Source organism: Convolutriloba macropyga, chromosome 15, assembly GCF_964194025.1.
Source record: "Convolutriloba macropyga chromosome 15, txConMacr16.3, whole genome shotgun sequence".
In the NCBI taxonomy this organism is placed as follows: domain Eukaryota; kingdom Metazoa; phylum Xenacoelomorpha; order Acoela; family Convolutidae; genus Convolutriloba; species Convolutriloba macropyga.
The window spans coordinates 28,965,490-28,985,603 of NC_134482.1; the positions used below are offsets into that span (position 1 = coordinate 28,965,490).

A 20,114-nucleotide genomic window follows, 5' to 3' on the forward strand; every position below is an offset into this window, starting at 1 on the left:
GAACTTATAGCTAGGGGCATAAAATTGGGGTCAAAAAATTTTTTCCCGACAATTGAAATTTCTCTACCAGCTTTTAAGAGGTTTTCTATCTACTTACAGCTCTGATAACATTATGAGAGGTGACATTTTTGCATTATATTAAATATGACTGTTTCATTTGTCTTCATTAGGTCCAATTGGCTCAACTTACATGCCAGACAATAATAAAAGTCCATGCCGACTTTTACCGGCTGGCCAGCGGAGCCTAAATTTTGCTTTTCTTGAAAATAAATAGTAGGAAAATGAATTGCTTTGTTGCTGATTCCTATTAGTTTGACTCTATATCTTTCTCTGGCCAAAACCTCAATGTAGGTAGTATTTGGAGGCCAACCGCACGTTAACATCATGTATATACCGCAATGGTAACATTTTTGATGTAATATTAAACGTTTTTAAATGTGTAAATAATGTCACCGCAAAAATTGTTAAGTGGCACTTTTATGGAGGTTCCAAACTTTTAGGGACCTCCTATAGCAGAACAGCCCTAGCACTGAAGTGAACTTATAGCTAGCGCCATAAAACTGGGGTCGAAAATTTTTTTCCCGACAATTGAAGTTTCTCTACCAGCTTTTAAGAGGTTTTCTATCTACTTACAGCTCTGATAACAATATGAAAGTTGACATTATTGCATTATATTATATATGACTGTTTTATTTGAGTTCATTAGGTCCAATTGGCTCAACGTACATGCCAGACAAAAATAAAAGTCCATGCCGACCGTTACCGACTGGCCAGCGGAGCCTAAATAATGCTTTTCTTTAAAATAAATAGTAGGAATACGAATTGCTTTGTTGCTGATTCCTATTGGTTTCACTCTATGTCTTTCTCTGGCCATAACGTCAATGTAGGTAGTATTTGGATGCCAACCACACATTAACCTCATGTATATACTGCAAGGGTAACATTTTGATGTGATATTAAACTTTTTTAAATGTGTAAATATTGTCACCGCAAAAATTGTTAAGTGGCACTTTTATGGAGGTTCCAAATTTTTTCAGGGACCTCCTATAGCAAAAAAGCCCTAGAACTGAAGTGAGCTTATACCTAGGGGCATAAAACTGGGGTCGAAAATTTTTTTCCCGACAATTGAAATTTCTCTACCAGCTTTTAAGAGGTTTTCTATCTACTTACAGCTCTGATAACATTATGAGAGGTGACATTTTTGCATTATGATAAATATGACTAATTTTATTTGAAATCATTAGGTCCAATTGGCTCAACTTACATGCCAGACAATAATAAAAGTCCATGCCGACTTTTACCGGCTGGCCAGCGGAGCCTAAATGTTGCTTTTCTTAAAAATAAATAGTAGGAATATGAAATGCTTTGTTGCTGTTTCCTATTAATTTGACTCTATGTCTTTCTCTGGCCAAAACCTCAATGAAAGTAGTATTTGGAGGCCAGACACGTGTTAACATCATGTTTATACTGCAATGGTAACCTTTTTGTTGTGATATTAAACGTTTTTAAATGTGTAAATAATGTCACCGCAAAAATGGTTAAGTGGCACCTTTATGAAGGTTCCAAACTTTTTTAGGGAATTCCTATAGCAGAACGGCCTTAGAACTGAAATTAACTTAAAGCTAGGGTAATAAAACTGGGGTCGAAAGTTCTTTCTCGACAATTGGAATTTCTCTACCAGGTTTTAAGAGGTTTTCTATCTACTTACAGCTCTGATATTTTATGAAAGGTGACATTTTTGCATTATGTTATATATAACTGTTTTATTTGAGTTCATTAGGTCCAATTGGCTCAACTTACATGCCAGACAATAGTAAAAGTCCATGCCGACCTTTACCGGCTGGCCAGCGGAGCTTAGATGTTGCTTTTCTTAAAAATAAATAGTTGCAATATGAATTGCTTTGTTGCTGTTTCCTATTAATTGACTCTATGTCTTTCTCTGGCCACAACCTCAATGTAGTTAGTATTTGGAGGCCAGTCACACGTTAACATCATGTATATACTGCAATGGTAACCTTTTTGATGTGATATTATACGTTTTTAAATGTGTAAATAATGTCACCGCAAAAATTGTTAAGTGGCAATTTTATGAAGGTTCCAAACTTTTTTAGGGACCTCCTATAGAAGAACGGCCTTAGAATTGAAGTGAACTTATAGCTAGGGTCATAAAACTGGGGTCGAAAAATTTATTCTCGACAATTGGAATTTCTCTAACAGCTTTTAAGAGGTTTTCTATCTACTTACAGCTCTGATAACATTAGGAAAGGTGACATTTTTGCATGATATTATATACGACTGTTTTATTTGAGTTCATTAGGTCCAACTGGCTCAACTTACATGCCAGACAATAATAAAAGTCCATGCCGACTTTAACCGGCTGGCCAGCGGAGCCTAAATGTTGCTTTTCTTAAAAATAAATAGTAGGAATATGAAATGCTTTGTTGCTGATTCCCATTAGTTTGACTCTATGTCTTTCTCTGGCCACAACCTCAATGTAGGTAGTATTTCGAGACCAGTCACACGTTAACATCATGTATATACTGCAATGGTAACATTTATGATGTGATATTAAACGTTTTTATATGTGTAAATATGTCACCGCAAAAATTGTTAAGTGGCACTTTTATGGAGGTTCCAAACTTTTTTAGGGACTTCCTACTGCAGAAAGACCTCAGTACTCAAGTGAACTTATAGCTAGGGGCATAAAACTGGGGTCGAAATTTTTTTTCCCGACAATTGAAATTTCTCTACCAGCTTTTAAGAGGTTTTATATCTACTTATAGTTCTGATAACATTATGAAAAGTGACATTTTTGCATTATATTATATATGACTGTTTTATTTGAGTTCATTAGGTCCAATTGGCTCAACTTACATGCCAGACAATAGTAAAAGTCCATGCCGACCTTTACCGGCTGGCCAGCGGAGCCTAGACGTTGCTTTTCTTAAAAAACAAATAGTAGGAATATGAATTGCTTAGTTGCTGATTCCTATTAGTTCTACTCTATGTCTTTCTTTGGCCACAACCTCAATGTAGGTAGTATTTGGAGACCAGTCACACAATAACATCATGTATATACTGCAATGGTAACATTTATGATGTGATATTATACGTTTTTATATGTGTAAATATGTCACCTCAAAAATTGTTAAGTCGCACTTTTATGAAGGTTCCAAACTTTTAGGGACCTCCTATAGCAGAACAGCCCTAGCACCGAAGTGAACTTATAGCTAGCGGCATAAAACTGGGGTCGTCGAAAATTTTTTTCCCGACAATTGAAGTTTCTCTACCAGCTTTAAGAGGTTTTCTATCTACTTACAGCTTTGATAACATTACGAAAAGTGACAATTTTGCATTATATTATATATGACTGTTTTATTTGAGTTCATTAGGTCCAATTGGCTCAACTTACATGCCAAACAATAACAAAAGTCAATGCCGACCTTTGCCGGCTGACCAGCGGAGCCTAAATGTTGCTTTTCTTAAAAATAAACAGTAGGAATATGAATTACTTTGTTGCTGATTCCTTTTAGTTTGACTTTATGTCTTTCTCTGGCTAAAACCTCAATGTAGGTAGTTTTTGGACTAACGAACAACTTTTTGAGATTTTCCAGTAAGTTTTTGGTGTTTTCCCCTCCTCCTTCTCTCAACCGGGCTGGGGACCGGCTAAGGCGGAGTTACAAACAAACAACTATAGGAGATTTTGAGTAGAGCTTTAGGTAAAAAACCAAATTTTAACTCTACTTCCAAACAAAACAAAGCATAATAAATCGCTAAATGACTATAAATGATAAAAGATAAATGATAAATGACTATAAAACAATATTTCCAATACCTAAATTTAAAAAAATGTCTTTTTCACCGGGTCAAGGAATTGACCAAATCGAACCAAACTGGGTATGGAGTATACCACGGGTACCTAGAGTGTAAAACAAAAAAAAATTTGCGAAAGCTTTTCTAGGAAAAAAGTTAGCTTTTCGTACGGAAATTTTCAAATATTTCGATTATTTAAATTTCAAAATTAGGTCTATTTCGTTAGATTGACGAGTTTTCCAAATCGATCCAAACTGGGTATGGAGTATACTGACTATGGAGTATTTTTTATCGATTCCGCTCATTCCGGTCAATTTCCGCTCATTCCGGTCATCTCTTGCATTTTTTGAGTGGAATTTGAGCGGACTCCTCAACTTGGGATTATTTCTACAATACCGACAAAAACCAACGCTTCATACATGCAAAACCGATGAAACTGACAAAAAGCCGACAAATACCGACGTTTCGTACGCCATTTTTGTCGGTATTTCTTAGCTCCGGTCTTTTCATAAATTGAACGATCCAAAGTCTGGATCATAAAGTTTTTCGGTCTTTCTGAGTCTTTTCATAAATGGAACGAGCCAAAGTCTGTATCATATCGCATTTTCGTCTGTACAAGTCTTTTCATAAGCGTTTTTGAACGAGCACATAAACGCACCAAAGTTTTGAACGAGGCAAAGTCTGGATCATAGGCATTTTTGGTCTGCCTGGGTATTTTCATAAGCAAAAATAGTCTGGATGGGTATTTTCATAGATCATTTTGAGCGAGGACCTCAACCTGGGTAGAATCTAAACATACATTATCTTTGTGAACCCAAGCAATCAGAAGCAGGATCTTTGAAACCTAACAATGAAAATAAAGTAACAAATAAATGAGACTATCACAGATCTAATTTACAGCTAAAGGTTTTCAAAACGAGGTTGAAACGCCCCACCACATTTGATTGCATCTTTAAATGGAAGCTTTTGCACCCAACAAAAACTTTAAATTTGTCTTTTCATTACCAAGTTCCAAGAACGAAGAACAAAAACAACATTTTGAAATAAAGTTTTGTTGTGAACGTTGAGGAACCAATTTATTCAATTCCCAGATTTGCAAGAACAAATTTACAGAACAACTTAACAGAACAAATAACGCACAAAAAAAGGATTTTTGATATAATGATTACTCGTTGGGAGCCTGTGAACAACACAGCTATGCTTTCTACCTTTTAACAAGCTATTTGCAAATTTTATTTTCCCAAAGAAACAAAACTAGGACGGTTATCGCTGAAGACAATGCAAAAATTGTCCAGCTAACGCTTATCGTACAGATTTTAGACCTTTGCCGGAGAGTCGGAAAAAATAATTGACATATCCTGGGTCGAGGTGTCGCCGCCATTCAACGCAAAATTATGTAAGATCATCGTTGAACGCGGAAAATTTTTTAAGATATGCGATGAACGCGGTGAAATTACATAAGTCAGGCGGTGAAACTTTATCGTCTGGTAGCGGTGAAATTACATAATTTCACCACTGAATTTAACGGTGATATTACATAAATTTACCGCTTTGAAAAAATTGTCCAAATTATGTAAGACAAGCGGTGAAAGCGATGAAATTACATAAATTCACCGCTAAACATAGTGGTTAAAAACATAAAATCACTGCTTTGAAAAAAATTGTCCGAATTATGTAAGATAAGCGGTGAATGCGATAAAATAACAAAATCACTGCTTAACTTAGTGGTGAAATCACAAAAACTTACTGCTTAGAAAAAAGTGCTAAAATTGTGTTAGATCAGCAGTGAATGTGGTGAAACTGCATAAATTCACCAGATAACTTAGTGGTGAACATAAATCAATTCACCGCTAAGAAAAAGGTAATACAATTGTGTGAGATCAGCAGTTAATGCGGTGAAATTACACAAATTCACCGCTTAACTTAGTGATGAAATAATATAAATTCACCGTTTAGAAAACGCCTCGGTTTGTCTTTTGTTCAACGAAGTTAAGATACCTGTATTAAAAGAGGCACGGAAAATTTACCCACGAATTATCATACATCTTTTTGAAACTTTTTTAAGCGGTGAATTTATGTATTTTCATCACTAGAATAAGTGGTTTCAGCGCATTCACCACATTTCACCGCTAAAATTTGTAATTTCACCGCTTATCTTACAAAAGTTCAACGCGTATGTTTTACATAAATCAGAGTGAAATGGATTTAAATTCAAAACAAGTATGCTAGAAGTTAGTGAGAATGGGCGCAAAGGAAGAAGAAGAGGCTGACATGCAGGAGGTGAGAGGTTCGAATAACTTGTAATAAGCGGAGAAATGTTGTGAAATTTTTTTAATTTCACCGCTTACTCTAGCGTTGAACTTACATAATTTCACTGCATTCACCGCATTCAACTGCAAGATTAATCACAAAATTTGCGGTGAAAAAACCAACTTATCACCGCTTATCTTACATATTTTTCCAATTTTTTTCGACCCGGGAAGCAAAATAAACTGAAAACCTAATTAGCGTTGTTCCAAGTTTTGCAAAAATTTCCCAGAGTTGATCATTAGTACTGTTGTTTTTAACTTCTTTTGGTGTCGGAAATATTTTTGATGGCACCAAAAAGGAGTTTGTTGCTATTCTTGCAGCAGCGTCTGTTTTTACGATATGATGAAAAAAATTTTCGAATGTTTTTTTACCGCCAACATTTGGAGTGTTTTTGAAACACAAAAGTCTGAAGGTGGAAAATTGGTGTTTAGGTAAATTGCTAAGCAAAATTTAAGAACAGGGCAAATAGCCTGACATTTTCAATCATGTCGTTTTTTGAGATGGGGAGAGAGAGAGAGAGAGAGAGAGAGAGAGAGAGAGAGAGAGAGAGAGAGGAGGGAGAGATAGTGCAAAAATTATGGCTGAACAAGTAAAAATTTTGTTAATGTCAACTCTCAGCTCTCACGTTTTTCAACAAATAAAAAAAACAAGAAGTAGCATGTTTGCTGGCAGTTTTGACCTCTTAAAAAAGACCCTCTTAAATTTGACCTCTTTATATTATGCTTTTAAATGCAACTTTGAGCTAATATTGTAATTTTGCAATTTGGACCATTTTTTGTAGCTTTTTTCGATTTTTCAGTTAATTAATATTTTGCGGGTTACTATTTACACGTTTTTTTGTAATATTGGCGGTCTTGTCATCTGATTGATATTGTTTTTGTCACAGAACTCCCGTTAAGTTGAGTCAAACTTAGGCTCTTTGTCTATTTCTGTGTATATGTGCATATTTCGTTGGTTTCTTTTGTTTTCCTGAGCAAATTCTCACATTTGATTGACTACCTACAAAATTGCTTACGTAGTAAACATGGTTGCTCCTGTTTTGAGGAGCAACCAACTCCTCAAGAATTTTGATAGGCTAGTCGTTATTGAAGTAAAAGAACGAGTTTTATTTTTCTTTTAGTTGTCATCTTCTTTTCATATTTGTACATGCTGTGCATCTTGTGGCCACCCGGACTTGAGTCTTGGAGCATTTAAGCGCTGAATCAGCACAATTCAAGTGTAAAATCTTAAATCAGTTCTGAATCAAAGCATCTCAAGAGCATTTTAAGTTTCTTTATTTTCAGTTCTTCATTATGATTATATTGAGGTCATGGATTTAGCCCAGGCTAACCGTATCCTGTACAGTATGAAAATTACACATAGAAGTCTGAGCAGAGTAATGTCATAATTTTATAGCTTATAACTCGTAATTACTATAGTAGTACTATTTTTATATAAGCTAGCTTGTAGGCAATTACACAAAGCCCATTTAGCTTAGTGCTACAACTTGCTACGCAAATTATATGATACAAGTACCCACGTGAAAGTCCGAATAGCATACAAATCAAACCTTGTTAGCGGGAGTTAGGCTGAGCATATTTTTTTCATGTACTAAATTTTAATCAAAATCCAGACTGGCCCGTATAAATTGGGACATGAACAGGGTACTGGCCATCCTAAAAAACAGAATGCCTCTATACTGGTTAAGCGCTGATTTACTCTGCCACCAACCTCCAGGTAGTTGATGTGGTATCACAACATCTCCGGAATGCGTACTGTTTGTAGGTTGCACTTTCTAATAGTTTGAGGTTTTTAAAAAATTGAGCAGAAGTATTTTGAATGATTGAATCTTAGTTTTTTATACTTTGCTTTCTGAGTTTTATCGTTAAAATTGTTTTTACATAATTTTGAAACGTAAGTTTGATATCACTAGATCTCCGGAGTGCGTATCGCCGGCAGATTGCCGGAAAGAAGCCGCGATAGACACAAGTGGCATTCCATCAACTGAAACAACTAAAAGAATAAGATAAACATATTGAACAACAGTTCTTTAAAAGACCACTCGACTTTTTTGTTGGATGCGGAGTGTCATTTTTTGAGACACATAAGCTCTACAAGGAAAGTCCTAACGAAGCTTTTTCAAAATTAAAATTCGAAATCAAAACTCAAGACTCTAATACTCAAGAAATAGGCCATTTACGTTTGGTACTTAGATGCATACTAATGACCTTTAACTAGTAAATATTCATGAAAACTAAAATTCAGTAAACGTGTTCAGATGTCATTTTTTTGAGTGAGATGAGTCACGCAATTGACATAAAAGCAAAACAAATAACGTCACGCGCACAGTTTTGAACTGCGAAGCAGTAGAAATCAGTGAAATCATTGAAAATGTGAGTTCCAGGAAGTAAGATGGTAAGAATCATCAATGGAGACGACGAATATAAAGAAGCCACAATTTCCGCAATAAAAGCCACTACCGCTTCGCGGCTCAAAAAAAGTTTGAAAACTATTACGATCCAATTTTTCTTCAATTTTTGTTTGTTTTTTCCACCATTTTTGTTTGAAATTTAAAGGGTCTAATGCACTGAAAAGTGTCTTGTGCATGCAACGTAACTGAATTTTTCTCTGAAAGTATCAAATTTCTGCAGTAATTGTATCTAAAATTTGCAATTGTAGTTTTTTTAATTCGCGTTTTTGAGCAATTTAGGGCTATGTTAAAAACGAATTACCATCAACTGATTTTCTTGATAGTCATCTCAATATTTTTTTATTGTTTTTCAAGCTTTTATCTGAATTCAAGCGTCCTTGCTTTGAGACATTTTGTTGAAAATTTGACGAACGATTTAAATTTGCGGAAATCCGTATTTCACCTTAGCGTTATGGAAAACGAATCACCCATCAACTTACTTTTTTAATTGTTTGCGTCACGACTTCCTTGTCGTTTTTCAGCATTTGTTTTAATTCGGGCTGCATTGTTTTCAGATAATTTTATGACAAGTTAACTTGACATGTAAATAGTTACTGAAAAAAATCCCTCGGCTTAAAAACAGCGTCTAAAAAAGTCCAAGATAAACTAAGCATGCTCCCAACAAATAATATGTGCATTAAACCAATGGCAACATAAATTTGATCCTGTTTTTATAATAAAAATTGGACGTCCTCAAGAGGTTCTCAAATCTTAGATTTGTGTCATTTCTAATTGTTTTTGCAGCAGATAAAATTGTTTTTCTTATGCTCTTTGGTTGAATTGGCTAGTTCACCGAAAAACCTAACTTCTAGGCAAATTTTTGATCTATAAAACGAAAGTTTGTCCTATAGCAACTTCCTAGCTCTTCTTTTTTGTCCATATCAATGTTAGATTGGTCGTAAGTAAATTTTGCTAAAAAAAGACAGGTTAGTTAATTACTGTTTTTTCGCTAGCTAAATTGGACTATTTTAGTGGTGTCCAATTGAATTCACAAATTGAATTTCTTAAATTAATTTTGTTCAAAGTTTTTGATTTTTATAGTTTACGAGTGTCTAATAGTTTTAACTGTAAAGTCCCTCATTTTGCTGCTGTATTAGACATCCATTTTTTTCTGATAAATCCCTCCGTTTCACGACTACTTCTCGTAGATTTACAGGTGACTTCTAATTTTTGACGAGACATGTCGTTGATTTCATCTACAGGCTTTTAAGTCTCGATTAATTTTTTGCGTCCGTGTTCAGGTTTAGAGGTGTCAAAATGCTTCTGATTTCAATCTTAAAAACGTTCAATCTTAAATTCAAAAACAGATTTTCATAGATGCAATCCGTCAAAGGCTTTTTATAAAAGCTAATACTTTAATATAAACATTAGAATGACAATTTTATTTGATACAAAACTAAAAAAAAACTAGGTGAAAAAATTGTAGTTCTTCATTTGCCCTTGAGTTGTCTTTCCATTTGGGATGTCCTGAAGAGTCCGCCTCGGTAGTATATCCGCTGCATATCCGCTGTGATGTCTCCCTTCACTACAGCACATTGCATCCCAGGGGTCTCCATCTACTAAACAACAACCATTACAGTGCAGAGATATACCCCAAAATTTCCGCCTTAGTAAAATTGGCGCGGAAATGATTGACTTAAAATGAACGAAATTAGCAGACATCCTTTGTATCTTACTTTTCGCAAAAGGGGTTCCGCCAATTTTGCGAAATAAAAAACCTTCGGTGCGAAAAGTAGGTAACAAACCTTGTATCATGTTTCCGCTCAATTTAGGTCTCTATTATTCGCGCGCATTTTGAGCATGCAAAAGGCACTTTAATAAAGATTTAATTAAAGCTTTCAAAGCTTTAAAGTGCTTTAAATAAAAGCAACCACAAAAACTGATTTTTTTTCCGAAAAATCCCTCGCACATCAAAAAGTTTGTATATCAAGATGGGACTGGCCAATTTTTTTAAGTAGTCATAAATAGTACTAATAAGCAGTAATAAGTATTAATAAAGTACTATAAGTAGTAATAAAGTAGTAACAAACTACTACTAGTAGTAATAAATTAGGCTTAATTAAATAAGTAGTAATTAAGTTAGGCTAAGTTGCGGATTATATGCGAAATTGAGCTACATTGCGAAAAATGAATACGTAAATTGAGCGGATGCGTGATACAAATCGCGCGAAAAATAGGTTACTGATTTTGTACTTGTATTTCGCGGCTAAATTTGGGACACTTTTGCGAACACGGGCTACGATATACCCTTCCATTTTGCCGGTTTCTGCTAAAGTAGCTATTTTCCGCAATATTCTACCACTTTCAAGGTATTAACATGGTATTTGCGAACACGAGTGACACACATCGGGCAGATCTGCTCGTGACGATTTGGGTATACCTCTGCACTGTAATGACTACAACAAATGTCGAAACAAATACTTTTTCTCGTGTCATTGTTCCTACCCCTCTTGAGGGGGAAGGAACTATATACCCAAATAGGTTTTTTTTCCTTTTTGTTCAGAAAATTTTGACCGATCGATGTTTATAATTATTACGTCTAAGAAGCTTGGTTCCGTTTGTCCTCACTCTCCCAATGGAGGTGCACCACAATAATCATAGAGACTTGTAAGTGGTATCATTAGAAAGCCTGTCAAGCGTAGAACATAGAATTAAAAAGATTTTTGCAATTTTCGTTTTTTAGAGTGAGTTATCGAGGTTCTAATTTTGTGAATATTAGACGTTATTCATCGGTTTTAATTCGCATTTTTGGCTAAATTTTTGTTAATTTTGACCGCACTTTCGTCAATTTTGCTAAAATATGTTAAAATTGTTAACTGTAGTGCTTTTGATTTTATCTCTAAAGATAGGGGAGGGCTGCTGAATTGTTCGATCCTAGTTTTTTGGCTAGAAATTCTGCTAAATTTTTCGAAATCAATATTTTGTTCTTCGAATTTTTTTTAGCCCACTTGCTTCAAATTTGCTGGAAGTAAACACCCTAAAACTGTGACATATTCTTCCTCAGCTCAAAAAAGAGGTTGTTGTAGTCCCGCTGGCTTAAAGGGTCTTCTGGAATTGTAATTTTGCCAATTTCTTGCAAAATTAAACACGATAATTAATTAAAATGCATTATTTATTTCTGACAAACCGGAAATTTTTCTATAGAATTGATAACTTTCGCAACACTTTCCTCAATTGGGGGCTTTTTAGATGGGCAGCAATTTCTGGTCATGATATCACCATGGATGCTTATCATCAAATTTTTCTTAGATTTTAATGAGGCCCGACGTTTTTTTCAAATTATTTCCGCTATGTAATTGTTATTTATGCAAATTACGGACAAAAATTTCAAATCAGGGCACAATTAATGACATATAGTATTTACAATAAAAGAGACTCAACGAGACTATATTATGGTTTCAGACTATATTATATTTTAATTGCTCTGACCAATTGCTTTCGTAAAATTTTTTGGACTTCTTGCGTTTTGCTTTTTTTTTTTAATTTTTAGTAGCCCAATGACTTAGTCTTCCCAATCAAAGATCCAGTTAGCTTCTATAAGGTGTAAAAGAACCTAGAATTTGTTAAATTTGTTGTCTAATGTCTGTTATGACTTTGAATATATTTGTTTTGAGAAAAAATTGGTGAGTTTTTAAACTTTGCCAATATTTCATCTTATTTCTCTCAATTTCCGTCGCAGTCTAAGTAAAAAAGAGGCGGAAACCGACTTCCTGTGAGCTATGAATTAATGTCGGTAACGGTTTTATATTCAACTAATATGTTTTTATTTTGGTATAACCCGTTTTCAATTTTTCCTTTATTTTTGATTATAATTGCATGTTTTATGAGTTCAATTTGTTTCCTTGTCGAAATATTACACTATTGACAATTCCAATTAAAAAAAGGCATTGTAGGAAAAATGAGGAACGTTGGAAAAGGGCGTTTTTGGATATGTTATTTGTTTTTGTTGAATGGTTCATGTTTTTTGGGCTGGGACACAGTTATGTCGCAAAATTTTTGGTTTTTTTATTTTGCCTATGTTTGTCTTACCTTTCGTCGTTTTTCGCCATATACCCAAAAACGATAGATCATAAGTGCTTCCCCATGATAAAAAAAAATAATCCGGTATAAGAATTGAGTTTTTAGCTGTTTTTTTAGTTACTTTCAAATTAAATAAAAAAGTGTTTTGTTTTCATCTGTCTACTTTTTGCTTTTTTTCGTCACAATGTAACTCAATCTCTTATAATAAGAATTTCAGTTACTTTTTCGATTCAAACTTGTTTTTGCAACTGGCTACACGTTGAGACTGATTGCATCCAACAATTAATTTTATAAAAGTTTTCGAGATTTATATACCGTTCAGTTTTTGGGTTTCTTTTTGTTGTCTTGTCTAAGTAGTCATTTTACAAGGAAGACTGGTTCGAGTTAAGCTGAAGGGAAAAGAACAACTTGCATTTCTTGCATATAACATCTCATAATTATAGTGCTTTGAACAATGTCAAGTCGTAAAATTGTTCGAAGTTTTTGGCTTTTTTATGTATTAATTTTTGTGGTGTCGTGACTTTGTCTCGTTATTAACAGGCCCAATTGGCTTCTTGAGGTGTTGAAACTTAATCGATTGCTTTTTATAATAATCCTAAGTGTGCTGTATCTTTTGAAAATTTTTTTGTTCAGAATAATTTTGGGTTCTTGAGCTTCTTCTTTTTAAATAGTTTTCGGTCGATTTGTAGCTCAGTCTCTGTAATCACAGGTCACAAACCGTTTCTAGTGAGCTATATCTTAATCTTTATAACCGTTTTACATTCAAGCATTTGTTTCTCGGCTTTGTTATTATGTCGACCTGCTAACTAGTCGTTTTGGGATCAAGTCCCATATCTTTTAAGATGAAGTATAGGATAAATTGTTTTGGTTTCGATTTTAATCTGATGCGAGGTTGATTTTGTCTGCTAAATTTGTCGAAATCAATACTTTTTTCTTCGAAATTTTTTTAGCCCACTTGCTTCAAATTTGCTGGAAGTAAACACCCTAAAACTGTGACCATATTCTTCCTGAGCTCAAAAAAGAGGTTGTTGTAGTCCCGCTGGCTCAAAGGGTCTTCTGGAATTGTAATTTTGCCAATTTCTTGCAAAATTAAACACGATAATTAATTAAAACGCATTATTTATTTCTGACAAACTGGAAATTTTTCTATATAATTGATAACTTTTGCAACATTTTCAATTGGGGGCTTTTTAGATGGGCAGCAATATCTGGTCATGATATCACCATGGATGCTTATCATCAAATTTTTCTTAGATTTTAATGAGGCGCGACGTTTTTTTCAAATTATTTCCGCTATGTAATTGTTATTTATGCAAATTACGGACAAAAATTTCAAATCAGGGCACAATTAATGACATATAGTATTTACAATAAAGGAGACTCAACGAGACTATATTATGGTTTCAGACTATATTATATTTTAATGGCTCTGACCAATTGCTTTCGTAAAATTTTTAGGACTTCTTGCGTTTTGCTTTTTTTTTTAATTTTTAGTAGCCCAATGACTTAGTCTTCCCAATCAAAGATCCAGTTAGCTTCTATAAGGTGTAAAAGAACCTGGAATTTTTTTAAATTTGTTGTCTAATGTCTGTTATGACTTTGAATATATTTGTTTTGAGAAAAAATTGGTGAGTCTTTAAACTTTGCCAATATTTCATCTTATTTCTCTCAATTTCCGTCGCAGTCTAAGTAAAAAAGAGGCGGAAACCGACTTCCTGTGAGTTAAGAATTAATGTCGGTTACGGTTTTATATTCAACTAATATGTTTTTATTTTGGTACAACCCGTTTTCAATTTTTCTTTTAATTTTGATTATAATTGCATGTGTTATGAGTTCAATTTGTTTCCTTGTCGAAATATTGCACTATTGACAATTCCAATTAAAGAGAGGCATTGTAGGAAAAATGAGGAACGTTGGAAAAGGGCGGTTTTGGATATGTTATTTGTTTTTGTTGAATAGTTCATGTATTTTGGGCTCGGACACAGTTATCTCGCAAATTTTTTGGTTTTTTTATTTTGCCTATGTTTAACTTTCTTTTCGTCGTGTTTCGCCATTTACCCAATAACGATAGATCATAATTGCTTCCCCATGATAAAAAAATTAATCCGGTAATAGAATTGAGTTTTTAGCTGTTTTTTTAATTACTTTCAAATTAAATAAAAAAGTGTTTCGTTTTCATCTGTCTACTTTTTGCTTTTTTCCGTCACCATGTAACTAAATCTCTTAAATTAAGAATTTCAAATACTTTTTCGATTCAAACTTGTTTTTGCAACTGGCTACACGTTGAGACTGATTGCATCCAACTTTTAATTCATAAAAGTTTTCGAGATTTATATACCGTTCAGTTTTCGGATTTCTTTTTGTTGTCTTGTCTAAGTAGTCATTTTACAAGGAAGACTGGTTCATGTTAAGCTGAAGGGAAAACAACAACTTGAATTTCTTGCATATAACATCTCATAATTATAGTGCTTTGAACAATGTCCAGTCGTAAAATTGTTCGAAGTTTTTGGCTTTTTTATGTATTAATTTTTGTGGTCTCGTGACTTTGTCTCGTTATTAACAGGCCCAATTGACTTCTTCAGGTGTTGAAACTTAATCGATTGCTTTTTATAGTAATCCTAAGTGTGCTGTAACTTTTGAAAATTTTTTTGTTTAGAATAATTTTGGGCTTTTGAGCTTCTTCTTTTTAAATAGTTTTTCGGTCGATTTGTAGCTCAGTCTCTGTAATCACAGGTCACAAACCGTTTCTAGTGAGCTATAACTTAATCTTTATAACCGTTTTACATTCAAGCATTTGTTTCTCGGCTTTGTTATTACTGTTACTACGAGATTTCATAAAATGTTTGATTTTTAAATATTTGTACATTTCTTTTATTATTGGGTTTTTATTGGCTTGTAATTATATTGGATTGGCTTTTAAATTTTGCGCAATCGAACATTGAATAATTACATAATAAACCTCCATTGCTTCCTATGTAGATATTAATGAACATTCTAAGGATTTCAGTTGATATCTAAAGACCTTAATAACTGAGAAATGAATTGTTATCAAAAATGGGAAATTATTTTGAACTTCGCGGCTATTTGCTTTTTTGTCGAACTGTTAAGTAGTCGTTTTGGGAACAGGTCCCATATCTTTTTAAATGAAGTATAGGATAAATTGTTTTGGTTTCGATTTTAATCTGATGCGAGGTTGATTTTGTTAGAGGTTTTTTTATTACAGACATCGAGTTTTGGTCGTAAATAATTTTTCTTGTTTGATTTTTTTTGTCCCTTCCAATAGTCCTATTGTCAACAACTTTCATCGTCCCTCTAGCCTGGAGTTATTGTATTTCCTTGGTTGTTTATTGAACGATGTGTATGTTCTTGAAAGTTTTCTATCTCTTTATCTTTTGGTAGCCAATTGAGTCAAGAATGTGGATGAGCGGGGTCGGAACATTATTTGCGTACGCACATTACCATGCCTCCTTGTTCATTTCTACTTTTAACATTTTTTAAAAGTTTCAATTAGCTTTTGTATGCTCAAAAAATTAAGCTTCAAACCAGTTCTGCATGCTCAAATAATGAAAACTGATATTACTTTTGCATGCTCAAAAGCGCGCGTTTAATTAGGCTCAATTGCGGACTACAGACAATTTATGCACAAAATAGACACCTAAAATGAGCGATAACGTGCTGCAAGATCTGTCGCCTATTTTACAATTTCAAAGAATCTCAATTTCGCAAAAATCGTGAAATCATTTTTCCGGAAAATAAGATGCAAAGCTTGTCTCCTAATTTTGTTCATTTTTTATCTATTTTTCGAGCGATTTTGACCTAGCGATGTATTTCGGGGTATACCTCTGCGGCGTTATGATAAGTTAATTTTTGCTTTGCGTCGATTCCGGAGTCTTTTGGTCTTTGTTTTTATACAAATTTATCAATCAATTAACAAGTCATTTCGACTGACTTTGCTTGCATTAACTTGTGTATTTTGCTTGATCTGAATTCCTTTCGTGATTCGAATGATATGCATTCGAATGATATGCATTCGGGATGCGAATAATATGCATTCACTATGGAAACCCTGCCCGGAATTGCGGGATCTTACTTAGTCTTGGCATATCTTACGAACACTGGAAAGTTTCCTGGTAAGTTTCCCGGGTCTTTCCCTTGTTTTTCCGGGGTCTTGCCGGGATACTTTCCGGGAACTTATTGATTCCCGGGAATCGGGGAACTGAGGGGGGGCACAAACGGAAAAGATTGTGATTGACATGTGCTCGTTTAGTGGGGCTCTATGTAACAACTGTACCTTAAATTTCAAATGAAAAGCACGTTTTAGTTTTTTGAGTATTTTAAGATCTGGTACCGTATAAAGGAAGATCTGTCATTCTAAAATCCGGCACTGTTAAGATCTCTCATTCCAAAACTTGGCACTGTTAAGATCTGGCATTCTAAAATCTGGCACTGTTAAGATCTCTCATTCTAAAATCTGGCACTGTTAAGATCTCTCATTCTAAAATCTGGCACTGTTAAGATCTGGCATTCTAAAATCTGGCACTGTTAAGATCTGGCATTCTAAAATCTGGCACTGTTAAGATCTGGCATTCTAAAATCTGGCACTGTTAATATCTGGCATTCTAAAATCTGGCACTGTTAAGATCTCTCATTCTAAAATCTGGCAATGTTAAGATCTCTTATTCTAAAATCTGGCACTGTTTAGATCTCTCACTCTAAAATCTGGCACTTTTAAGATCTCTCATTCTAAAATCTGGCACTGTTAATATCTGGCATTCTAAAATCTGGCACTGTTAAGATCTCTCATTCTAAAATCTGGCAATGTTAAGATCTCTTATTCTAAAATCTGGCACTGTTTAGATCTCTCACTCTAAAATCTGGCACTGTTAAGATCTCTCATTCCAAAATCTGGCACTGTTAAGATCTGGCATTCTAAAATCTGGCACTGTTAAGATCTCTCATTCTAAAATCTGGCACTGTTAAGATCTCTCATTCTAAAATCTGGCACTGTTAAGATCTGGCATTCTAAAATCTGGCACTGTTAAGATCTGGCATTCTAAAATCTGGCACTGTTAAGATCTGGCATTCTAAAATCTGGCACTGTTAATATCTGGCATTCTAAAATCTGGCACTGTTAAGATCTCTCATTTTAAAATCTGGCAATGTTAAGATCTCTTATTCTAAAATCTGGCACTGTTTAGATCTCTCACTCTAAAATCTGGCACTTTTAAGATCTCTCATTCTAAAATCTGGCACTGTTAAAATCTGGCATTCTAAAACTTGCAAGTGCGTGTTTCAAGCAGTTTTGTTACTATGCACAAAATCGGATTCTTACTCCCTGTGATCCGAATTTAAAAACCGGTCGCATTTTTGCTTCCATGTGTTGTGTTGTCGAAGCCCAGTGACCAGTTAGAGAAATCCAGTGACCAGTCAAGAAGCCAATTTTCAAGAAGCCAAGAAAAACTTTACAAAGATTAATTTATATCTGATGTGAAAGAAAGTTTGACCTGTATTTACTGAGAATAAGCTCAAAAATAACAGAACTTAGATAAAAAACACAAGTTAAAAAAATCACTGAAATTTTCTTAAAACAGATATATTCAATGTCATAAGAGACATTAGATAACATCCGACGGCCTTATAGAGGTTCACCTGCTCTTTGATTGGTTCGAATTTTTAATCGGACTGCAAACAAATCTACACTTGAATCAGAGGTTCCTTACGATCACGTGTGTGTTTTTCCTTTTTTGCTTTTATCACTTTTGTGCAGAGGTGGAGAGTTGAATTGTGAGTAAGGTGACTGTTTGGTTGCAGCCTAAATGTCCCCCTAAAACTTGGAATGCTTATGTACCGCGAGATGATGTAAGAATTGAGATGTGTGGCGTTCCTCCGTCTATGAGCAGTTTCACCACCATTCACCACGAGATGGGTCACGTGCACAATTACCTGCTTTACTCAAACCAGACTCACATCTACTATGAGGGTAAATATTTCCAGAACATACCGACAACTTCTTACAATTGAAATCGAACATGCCGACAACTTCTTACATTTGAAATCGAACATGCCGACAACTTCTTACATTTGAAATCGAAAAAAAAGACAACTTCTTACATTTGAAATCGAACAAACCGAACATGCCGACCATTTCTTGCGTAGTTTTTGTTCGGTCTTCTCAACTAGGGTTTTTATTTTATTACACTTATAATTACACTTATATCTACACTTATAACTAGCGACAAATAACTGAACATTAGTAAATCTATTAAAAACGAGCAAATTTCTCTAACCGTGGCAAAAATGAGCGGAATGAGAAACGCTTAAGCAAAACAAAATTCAAGGTATTATTTAGTGAAGACAACAGTAAAAAATGTCAGAGTCAGGTAACCTAGGCGTTATTCTACAGCTAAAAACTGATATTGGGGTGGAAACTAACTTTTTACTAGCGTGTAAGAAGAGTGAAAAATAGTTAAACACGGTTCTTGGAGTCGTTTTCCAAACAAATGAATAGGACGATAACTATTACTGTGCTCTATTTTTATCCGGATTATCCATCCCCCTAGCGAGAAAACTGTGTATAGCGAATCAGAAACAGCCGAGTATGCCACGTAAGCAGAAAAATTGTTAACAAACTGAACAAAAATAAGAACTCAACCCAATTGTTTGTCAGCCTAGCAACTCGAGCTAGCGCTTAAACTCAGCAATAACATTTTTGGAATAATTTAGTCTTGAGCAGTATATTTGTTACTGCGTCTTGCCAAAACCAAACACTTGAGCAGTATATTTGTTGAATTGATACTGTGTCTTGATAACCAAAATTTGTCTTGAGCAATATTCTATCAAATATTGTGTCTTGTATAGAAAACGTCTCGGGCAGTGAATTCAATTTTCTGTGTCCTGATTTCCAGTCTTCAACTCGTGAGTACTCTGCGAAAATCGTAGCACGCACACCTAGGATTAAGTTGGAAACCAATTTTTCATAACAACTCTCAGGCAATTATTTTTGCCTTTGATTTGTTTCATCAAAACGATTGAACTGGTAAACATATAGAGATCCCGTATTGTGTGATCTCAGGACCCAGTTCAATTGAGAAAAAATACAAAACTAAGTTTGTTAATCAGTTAATGCAACGGTAAGAACAGCTGAGCGGATATACAGTTACAAAAACAATTAGCATAAACGAAGTATCCGGACAGATTTTGTAACCATTCAGAACGAACTGGGCAGTGTAAAACTTTCTTTGTGAAATACAAGGAGAGCAGCCATTACATTTGGTCCGCCGACCCGGACAGTGGAGGGAAAACTGCTGTCCTCTCTGATGAATAGAGTGCCCAAGGCACCCCCAAAGAGAGTCAAGCAAATCAACAACAGCAACAGGCCAGTGAGGCGAACAGAAGAGTGCAATTCAATAAAAAAATTGAAGTGCGAACCCTGCTCAAAGGAAATCACCAAAACAAAAGCAAACAGAAACCAGGCAATTCAACCACAACCAGCAAAGAGCTCCAGTCATCAGCTCTCAGAAAC

General features: G+C 34.6%; 1 protein-coding gene across 1 annotated transcript in view; it reads left to right on the forward strand.

Moving 5' to 3' along the window:
* Nucleotides 1-20,114, forward strand: part of LOC142354304 (angiotensin-converting enzyme-related protein-like) — a 361,020-nt gene that overhangs the window by 159,825 nt on the left and 181,081 nt on the right. The window contains exon 5 of the mRNA XM_075406567.1: nucleotides 18,404-18,572. Within this exon, the coding sequence (XP_075262682.1) occupies nucleotides 18,404-18,572 (169 nt within the window). The remainder of the gene's footprint in view (nucleotides 1-18,403; nucleotides 18,573-20,114) is intronic.